The sequence below is a fragment of the Petaurus breviceps genome, unplaced genomic scaffold, assembly GCF_028583685.1.
Source record: "Petaurus breviceps papuanus isolate PSGF00001 unplaced genomic scaffold, PetGlider_PUasm1.0 90879, whole genome shotgun sequence".
NCBI classification, from domain to species: domain Eukaryota; kingdom Metazoa; phylum Chordata; class Mammalia; order Diprotodontia; family Petauridae; genus Petaurus; species Petaurus breviceps.
The window spans coordinates 12,506,586-12,516,873 of record NW_027187368.1 but is presented as its reverse complement, the minus strand read 5'-3'; the positions used below and the strand labels follow the sequence as shown (position 1 = coordinate 12,516,873).

At 36.4% G+C, this 10,288-nt stretch overlaps 1 protein-coding gene across 1 annotated transcript in view; it reads left to right on the top strand.

The window, feature by feature from the left end:
• Positions 1-1,038: 1,038 nt before the first annotated feature.
• Positions 1,039-10,288, top strand: part of RAD21L1 (RAD21 cohesin complex component like 1) — a 32,694-nt gene continuing 23,444 nt past the window's right edge. Inside the window, exons 1-5 of the mRNA XM_069073975.1 lie at positions 1,039-1,182; positions 2,083-2,212; positions 3,108-3,207; positions 4,475-4,581; positions 8,380-8,550. Coding sequence (XP_068930076.1) covers positions 1,039-1,182; positions 2,083-2,212; positions 3,108-3,207; positions 4,475-4,581; positions 8,380-8,550 — 652 coding nt within the window. The remainder of the gene's footprint in view (positions 1,183-2,082; positions 2,213-3,107; positions 3,208-4,474; positions 4,582-8,379; positions 8,551-10,288) is intronic.

Here is a 10,288-nt window from a genome sequence, read left to right as displayed (position 1 = left end):
ATCTCATGTTCCTTTCTTGAACTTTTTTCCTCATATTATGTTGTTTATTCTCTGTTCTAGCACTCTTTTTCTTATCTTTCTTCTTTTTTCAAACTTGATCCTTTTTCTAAAAAGCTATAACTGGAAAAGATATATATCAACATTGAGCTTACAATTCTAAAATGAAAATTATGATTTTGCTTGTAGTATAATTTTATATGCTAGGTAAGACCCAGATATTCTAGATAGGAGTTTAGTTTAAGCAATAAATAAAATTAGGTGGTTTTATAAATGTTGATAAGCATTTACTAAAAAAAACTCCAGATTTTCTTACAGTACTTTGGACTTCTCCTTTACCCCATCACATTCTATCTTGTTTCACACTTATTTGCATATACCTCATATATATGTATTACACATATTCTATATGTAGTATACATGCAAGCTACGTGTTTGTATATGTTGTTACATTGTGCACAGATTCGTCGTGTTGTGTAGGTGCATGTCACACGTATATGATATGCAATCATATACCCTTATGTATTTTTATTTATATTTATATTTATATTTACATGTCCCTACATACCATGTACATACTTCTTTGTGTACATTTCATATATACCCTATTAGATTGTAAGATCTTTGAGAGTAGGGACTGTGCTATTTTTTTGTCTTTGTATCTCCACTACCCAGCATAGTGCTTTGTACATAGCAGGCCCTTGGTACATGTTTGTTGAATTGAACAACTGTCTGAAAATAACTTTATATTTCAAAAAGAAAGAAACTTTCTTTAGTATAAGATGATAGAATTTTGAGCAGAAAGGGATGTTAGAGGTCATTTAGGCAAAGCCCTCAATTTTAAAGATTAGGGAAACTGAGACTGAAAAAGGAAAATTGAATTGCCCAAAATCATACTGATAATAAGTAGCAGAGTTGAACTGTGAGCACAGATCCCCTGATTCCAAATCCTATTGTACTGAAAGTTTTTGATCCAGTTTTAAATATCTTCTTTTATTGTTCTTTCTAGCTCATTAAATCAAACTACAAAATACAGGCAACATGTTCTACACACATTTGCTTATGAGCAAGCGAGGGCCATTGGCCAAAATATGGCTTGCAGCTCACTGGGAGAAGAAGCTCACAAAAGCCCATATATTTGAATGTAATTTAGAGGCAACTATTGAAAAAATTCTATCACCTAAGGTATGTAATTGATTGAAATGGAATCCTATTTGTGGCAATATTTGTGGGGAGGAAAGGGATTTAAAAAACAATTGGATGGGCCATGGACATCATACCCCTTTTCTAAGCTCCTATAGCACTGCTTCTCCGCATTATTCATTTTGGTAGCTAGTTATAGATCAATGTTTCTTTATTCAACAGCTGTCTATTAAGTTTTTACCACATTCAAAGTATTGTGCTAGGTTCTGTGTCTGGCATAATTTAGCTATTTTATAAGCTCATAGATTTGCAACTAGAAAGATTATTATGAAGTCATCTAGTCCAGCCTCCTCATTTTGCAGATGAAGAGGCTGACTTGCCCAAGGTCACACAGGTTGGGTTTCCAACCCAAGCCTATAACTCCAAATACAGGATTTTATCTATGCCAAAACACCACTATGTATTTTATTTAGGTGACAATATGTATACATAGATTGGTCCCTGAGAAGAAGGGACAATATTAAACCATGTTTTAGTGTTTCTGTTATAAATAATCCACTTCCCCTAGCACAGTGCAGTGCATACATAGTCACTCGCTAAATGCTTATTGAATGAACAAAATAATATTTAATAAATCTTTAGATGCTATAATTCTTATAACAATAGTGCCATATTGCCATGTTATATTTTTACTTCTTCATTTTGCATTTCACTTAAGGAATTCATTGCTTTCAATGAATATCAGAAAAAATTTGAATAGTTGAAAAGGAAGCAAAGTAAAACTTAGGGAATGCATTTGGAAAGATAGGGAAATATCTGTAATCTTTAAACAGATAAAATTCTTACTGATTTGCTGAGTTCTAAAGAATTTGGTTCCTGTATCCTAAGTTCCTTATAAACTGATATTCTAAACATCTTAACTTTTTGTATTTTTTTTGAAAGGTAAAAATTGCACTGCGGACTTCTGGACATTTGCTGTTAGGAGTGGTTCGAATCTATCACAGGAAGGCAAAATACCTTTTAGCAGACTGCAATGAAGCTTTCATTAAAATGAAGATGACCTTTCGCCCAGGTACATGCATCCATAGGTTTTTTTTCTTCTTTTTGGTGCCTTCTTGCATTTCAATTTTATTTGGAGTATCCCAGTTTGATGCACAGTATTGATTTCAGAGTAAGCGTAGTGAATTTAAAATTTCTTTTGACTGAATCTAAACTTCAAAGACTAGGGACACATGGTCTCCTTTTTAATTATTTTTTCCTTCCCTGTTTGCATAGGAAGGTAAAAATTCTCCTCAAGAGTTGTATTATTTCACATTTTTTGTTTTTAATCTATCAAATAGTATTAAAACTACCAAAAATGCACAATTCTTTAAGGATACAATAATATTGATTAAAAGTAAATATTACTGATTCCTTGCAGCAGTTTTCAAAATCTTTACAACTTTAAAGAGTTTCAACCTTTATGGAGGAACCCCAAAGTATGACAGAGTTACAGTTGTGACACTTACAATACCTTAAAATATAATTCAGCTACATTGTGCATTTGTCAGGTTTTCTTTTCATTCTTCATAATGTTAGTAAAGATTGCCTGTGGAGTTGTGATTTTATTACATATAATATATGATAGAGAGTATTTTACTTCCCACAGCATCAGGGCTTACTTGACCAGCCTGAATCTTTTAAGCATGAAAAGAACCCTAGACTTAATTTGAGAAGACCTAGATTTCAGTCCCAGATCTACCAATTAACCAGTTGTATGACCTTGGGCAAACTACTTAATTTTAACAAACATCGATATTTTCTTCTGTAAAATAGGGATAATACTTGAAATATAAAAACAAATGAGATTTTATAGATGTGTATGTACATGTATATACATACATATATGTGTATATATATATATTATATAGAATTTTTAACCTTAAAATTCACATATAAATGTGAATTGCTATCTTTATTTCCTTTAGGACTAGTTGATCTTCCAGAAGAGAATTTTGAAGCTGCTTACAATTCTATCACATTGCCAGAAGAATTTCGTGACTTTGATACCCAGTTACCCAATGTGAAGTAAATTGTTTTTCTTATATTTCCACATCTCTAATAACATCCTACTCTAGTATTTTATCATAACTTGGGTTCTTAAAGTCTGTGCCAATTCAGTACAAACCCAACACACAATTAGAGATACTTCAAGTTGCATGCCTAGGAGGAGGAGGAGAAGGTAGAGGGGGAGGAAGGTGGTTGTAAGTCTGTTGTCTAGGTGTCAGTTTAGCTAAACGTGTAGTGGCCCATCACCAGAGGATTAGTCACCAAGAAGTGAGTTCCTCTGGCTCCAGTAGCTCAAAAAGACAGTATGTTAGGCATGGAAAAATTGTCATCTTAATTGATGGAGGGAACACTCATACTGATGGATCATTGATCTTTTGACAAAAAGTATTTTTCCATATATCTTGGCTAAACAGGGTTTTAAATTTTTTTTCTTACATGTTCATGTTTAAACTTCCTTCAGAGAAAGGGATTAAATTTTAAACAGGATTACCAAGCAACTCATTGAGCACATCTGCCAAAAGTTTGAATTTATTATAATGATTCCAAGTACAGTGACAAAAATAAACTATATAGTCAATTTTTCCTCTACTAAAAACATGTTTTCTGGTTCTCTAATGAAATACAGAGGAAGGGAGGAGAGTACATTTTAAAAAAAATTTGACAGTTTTGAAGATCTTGAAATAGTTTTTTACAAATTACCTTAGGAGACAGGGAAAAGGAGAAGAATGTGTTGATCTATGATAACTCATAATGATTAAATATGCAACACTGGGTAAAAATGTAAAACCAAAGCAATAATATCACTGAATGCAAACACAGTATTCAAACACAGTGCTGAAGAAAATCAATGACAGGGGTGGGTACAAGAAAGATAATTTGTAACAAGGTCAAACAAAGGGGAGCTTTTTTCTAAACTTGTGAGACTTCCATTTTTCCTCAAGCTTTGTCTTAGTCTCTATATATTGAAAACATAAAATCCATGGACAAATGTGCACTTTGGACAAGTTAGCTGTCATTCATCAATTATTTGCCAAGACAGGACAATATTTTGCCAGTATACGTATCTGTGCATATCAATGGAAAAGGTCTGTGGCTATCTCATATAATTTGTTCCTATTTAGTTAATTAATGGTTTGTAAAATATACAACTGAGAAAATAATAATCTTATATTTCTTGTTTTTAGAATGAAACTATATATGGGGTGGGGTATAGGCTCCCCAACCTAGTTATAAAATCATGGTGCTTCTGTTCATGTAATAACCTAGATTTTAAACTTTTCTATAGTGCTATTGATGTTTCTGAGCACTTTACTCTGCACCAGAGCAAAGCTGAAGACATTACACTTAGAGAAGATTTCAGTAATGATCTGCTTTTTCAAGCTGGAAGTTTTGGTGAGAGTATTTTAGAAGTTAAGAATTATAAATCATAAACAAGTTTACTTATGCTTCTGTGCTGAATATACTCCAGAAGAAATAATTTATCTACTTGAATCTAGTTGTATCTTAATTGTGTCTTAGGTCTACCCTGTCTTTCTCCTTACACAGATACTGACTGGCTTTGGCTGAATCCTTATTTCCTCATGCCAGGAGAGCTATAACAGCTTCATGCTAATCGTCTAGTTTCTTATCTATTCTACACATGACTCTTTGAACTGTCGGCTTCAAAATTTGTTTTCATCCTCTCCCATCTCTCTTTTTGAGGATCTACAGAAGCTTCCTGTTACCTATCAGACCTAAAGTCCTTTGCTGGCCTAAAAGCCTTCCACCAGTCCCATTTCTCTTTTATGTCCCAACATCTACTTTATGTTCCTGCCAAGCAAATTCACTTGCTACCCCACACTTATTTCCTGCCTTTGCCTTCCTCACTTCTCCAGCAATCCACATCTTCCTTCAAGACCACATCCAAGCCAACTCCCTCCAAGAAGGCTTTCTTTAATCCCATACCATTCTAATGACCACAAAGTTTTGCACTTTCTCAGTGTTTATATACTCATTTTGCCATATAGTAAATCACACATTTAAACTGTTGATTTGTAAGTATTCTTATATACTTCATGTATGTATTCCATTCAAGAAACATCTGTTAAGAATAGTTAGCATTGGGGCAGCCAGGTAGCACAGCAAGTAAGAGCACCAGCCCCAGTGTCAGGATGACCTGGGGATCGAATCAGGGCTCAGACACTTAGCACCCACCCAGAAACACCTGCCCGTGTAACCTTGAGCAAGTTACTTACTGCCAATTGCTTAGGGGTGGCCAGGTGGCTCAGTGAGTAAGAGCACCGGCCCCAGTGTCAGGATGACCCGGATCAAATCCAGGCTCAGATACTCAGCACCACACCCAGAAATAACTGGCCGTGTAACCTTGAGCAAGTTACTTAACCCCGATTGCTTTAAAAAAAAGATAGCATTTATATAATGCTTTATGGTTTTTAAAGCACTTGATGAATATTATCATATTTAATCCTCACAACCACCTTAGGAGGTAGGTGTTACTGCTATTGTCGTGGTTGTTATTATGATATTCAGTACCTATTATATGCAAGGGACCCTGCCAGGTATAGCATGAACAGTCCCTGACCTTCTCCAATAAGGTATTACTGGAACTATGGTGGTTGGAATAAGACATGCTTACAAATAAGAATAGTACGAGGTAAGGATGATGTATATTGTGCGTTTGAAGCACAGCTCTAGTTTACCAGTCCTGGTAAACAAGGTCAACTTAATTAACCTCCTTGAGTTTCAGGTTCCTCATCTGTAAAATGGTGATAACACTACTTACAATGTCTACTTCATAGGGTGGTTATGAGGAAAATACTTTGTAAACTGTGAAGTACTAAAGCAAAGTGAGCTATTTCCCTCAAATAGCCTATGAAATTAAATGTGGAAATCCTGTCTTTTATTTCTTTTGGATGGTTTATCCCAGTGGTTACATATGAGGCTATATCTTGGGACAGTTATAGGTCACATCTAGATTGTTCCCTAAAAGTGGAACTTGGCCCCAAAATGCTTTCCTTTTTGGGCTTAAGTCTAGTCTGAAGCTCATCATTCTCCCTTACCCTTAATATCTTAACCCTCATAGCTTTCCCTGTCACTCCTTTTTGATATCCTGATTCTAGAATCTACCCCTCTTCTTCTTTGGCTTCCTGCCCTTCCCCTACACACACACACACACACACACACACACACACACACACACACACACGCCTTAGTGAATGAATATAGGAAAAATTTTTATTTATGAGAGAAGAATAAAGTTACAACTTACATAACAGAGGACAAGAATTCTCAATGTCTTAAAAAAAAGGGGGGGAGGGATTCGTCCACAGGACAAATCTGTTGCTTAGTAAATCTGCTTTGTTCTATAGCGGATAATAGTGGAAGCATCCCTGTCTTTCCAGTCTGCGCTGCCAGTTATGCTCCGCCTTTTCTGGTTCCTTACCTAGGAATATAAAATTCCTCTTCCAAAGACCTGTGTCTTAGTTTTGACTCTTCCCAGCTTCTTGTTCTCTGGGTTTAACCAATTGGTTAATTTTTCAAAGTCATGCTAAACCCTCAGCTAATCAAAAATGGCTACTGACATCTGCTGGGACCTGGCCCTTCACCTCCAAAGGGGCATAGCTCCTTCCTTGGACCAAGAGAGGTGTGGGGATACAGAACCTTAGAGTGGAATGTGGGGTGACTCTGGACTCAGATTTATTACTTAGGCAAATCATTCTTGTAGTCTCAGTTTCCTGATCTATAAATGGTAGAGTCTGGACAAAATGACCTTGAAGGCCCTTTCTAGTTTTAAATCTATGAATTTATGATCACTTAACATGCAAATTAATATAATCAACTTCACATTACCAAAATATCCCTTTATTTCATAGAATCCTATAAATACTGTTGTTAAACAATGGTAGATTTTCCTCTTGGTGTAAGGCACCTGAAACTTCAGGCAATCAAAGTCCCCTGAAATCTGGCACTGACAGAAAATAAAGAAGAGGGAAAAGCTTAGAAAGTACTGTCGGGGGCGGCCAGGTAGCACAGCGAGTAAGAGCACCGGCTCCAGTGTCAGAACGACCTGGAGATCGAATCCAGGGTTCAGACACTTAGCACCCACCCAGAAACACCTGGCCGTGTAACCTTGAGCAAGTTACTTAACCCCAATTGCTTAGGGGCGGCCAGGTGGCTCAGCAAGTAAGAGTACCGGCTCCAGTGTTGGGACGACCTGGAGATCGAATCCCGGGCTCAGACACTCAGCACCACACCCAGAAATAACTGGCCGTGTAACCTTGAGCAAGTTACTTAACCCCAATTGCTAAAAAAAAAAAAAAAAGAAAAAGAAAGAAAGTACTGTCAGGGACACAACCTTTACCAATCTTCTGACACAAATTCATCATGGTCAAGTCTCTTTGGTGTTTTCTGGGTCTAGGACGTCAGGCAGCTTAGCAGTGAGAACACACAATTTGTTACCTGGCATTCTCCTCCAGGAAAATACACCTGGAATAGTCCAGAGATAATATACTCACACAAAGGAAAAGGCATCCGTTGACATCAGACCCCTGCAATTACTTTTCTTTGCTATAAGATGCCACCTTTCCTTTTCCTTCTATAAATACTTTCATGTATTATATAAGAAGTCTAACTAGGACTAGTTTCTAGTACCAGCAGCATGAACCTTCTTTTCTCCTGTTTTTATGTGCTAGCTACAGGAAGTCTCTGAGCAGGAGAAACACTAGCACTCTATTTAGAGCTATTGACTCTACTACTCCCTATCCTGCCTCACAGTTTAGTTGTTCTGTCTTCCTTGCTGAGTTAGCACTTAGTTACTGATGTCTCATAAATGCCCATGGGCAAAGTTATAATATTCATTTAGTGATACTGGAAAATCTGTTTAGTCTTTGTGTACATATGTAATATTGTCATTTTTTGATCTGACCCAAAGCAACAAATATTTCTTTGGGTAACAAGTTACTTTATTTAACTTTTCTTTTTCTTTACAGCAGATGAGTATTTTGTTTTAGGTAGCATAAAAGACTCAGTAGCTTGAGTGACACTCCTTGTTTTAGTTTACTAAAACAGTGTCAATTAAAGTTGAGTCAAATTCTTCTGTTTTTGTTATGAGCCCAATATATTTGTTATTATTTATGCATTTTTGAAGTTATCAGCAATATCTCAGGTCTTTCTTGTCTTCATTTATTACTTTAGGTGAGGAATCTGAACTACTTAGGAGACAGAGCTTCTATAATGACAACATATTGACACATAACAGTACAATTTTAGCTGGATGCAGTTTTGCAAGTCTCCTTGAAGAAAAATCTGTATTATATGACAGTAGAGATGGATTCGGGGATGAAGGAGCTGCCGAGGATATGATTGGTATGGCTTAAAGCTAAACTGACAATGAATTGTTTCACTTTTAAAGATATTTTGGCTAATAAAGTTATAAATTATGTTGAATTTTCAAAGATGTTCCTGAAACTTCCCATTCTCCCTTCCATTACTTTAGTTTCTAATGAAGACATAATATTCCTCACCGAGGCCCTCTGGCTGTACACTTGTTCTTATCCCCTTTCATCTCCCTTGACAGATTATCCCCACAATTATCCCCTTTGTCCAATTTACTGGATCCTTTCTTGTAACTTACAAACTAACCCTGGTAGCGGGTTTGTAGGGTTGTAAGTATTTGTTATGTTGTCTGTTGTGTTTGTAGACTGCAGAAAAGAAGACAGTAAATTGGGAGGAATTTAAGGATTCTCTTTTTATTCTTAAAAATTCCTCACTACATCCTACTACCCTCTCAATGTATGATCCTTTATCTCCCTTTAATAGCCAAACTCCTAAAAAAAGTTTTCCATTTGTTCCACTTCAACTTCCTTCTCTCTTCTTAGCCCTTTGCAATCTAGTTTTTGACACTATCACTCAAGCTTGTTGAGTTTATTGAAAAGGGGAATGACATGTTCAGACCTTTGCTTTGAGAATATTTGAGAGTCTTTTCATATTTCTAATCCTGTTTCCTTTTCTATGAAATGAAGGTGTTGGACTAGCTGATTTCTGAAATTCCTTCCAGCTCTATGTGTGACAAACTTGTTATTGCCAGGTACAAAGGCCTTTTCTCAGTATTCATCTTTCTTGTCCACAGTATTTGACACTATTGAACACCCTCTTCTTCTGGGCACTCTCTCTAGGTTTTCATTGCTTTGCTCTCTCAGTTCTACCTGTATGGCTGCTCATCAGTTTGCTTTGTCAAATCATATTATGTGTTTTATTTTCTAACTGTGAGTGTCTGCTATGAAGGACTGTCTTCTCAGACTTACTGATCTCATTAGCTCCAATGAATAGTTATTTTTTCTATGCAGGTGACTTCCTCATTGTATATCCAAGTCTACTCTTCCTTTAAGATGCAGCTTAGATACCATCTACTTGGAGCCTTTTCTAATTGCTTTAGATGGCTAGTATTCTCCCTCTCAAACTACCTTATATTTAACTAAATAATTGATATATATTGGAATTTCTTAATTTTATATTTATTCTGTGTGTATATACACACACATACAAACACACACACACACACACACACACATTTATGCTTCTTGTTTTCCCCATTAGAATGTAAGTGCTGGGGCAGCTAGGTGGCACAGCGAATAGAGCATCCGCCTTGGAGTCAGGGCTTCAGTTCAAATATGGCCTCAGACACTTGACATACTTACTAGCTGTTATGACCTTGGGCAATTCACTTAACCCCAACTGCCCTTCCAAAAAGCCCCCTCCCCCCCAAAAAGAATGTAAGTGCCTTGTGAGTAGGGATTGTGTCATTCTTTGTACTTGTATCCCCAGCACCTAGAACAGTACCTGCCGCACCTAGTAGGCGACATAGATTGCCACATAGCTCTGCCACATAGATTGATTAATGAAACATAAATATGGAAAGATTAGGTAGAACCAGTTTGTGCAAAATTAAGGGGTTTATATTTTGTCTTGGAGGCTGTTGGGAGCCACTGAAGATTCTTAAACAGAGATATGGCATAGACCTATACTTTAGGAATAATATTTTGTAGGCTTCATGGAGGATTGATTTTATTTGGGATACACTAGAAGCTAAGAGATCAATCAGGAA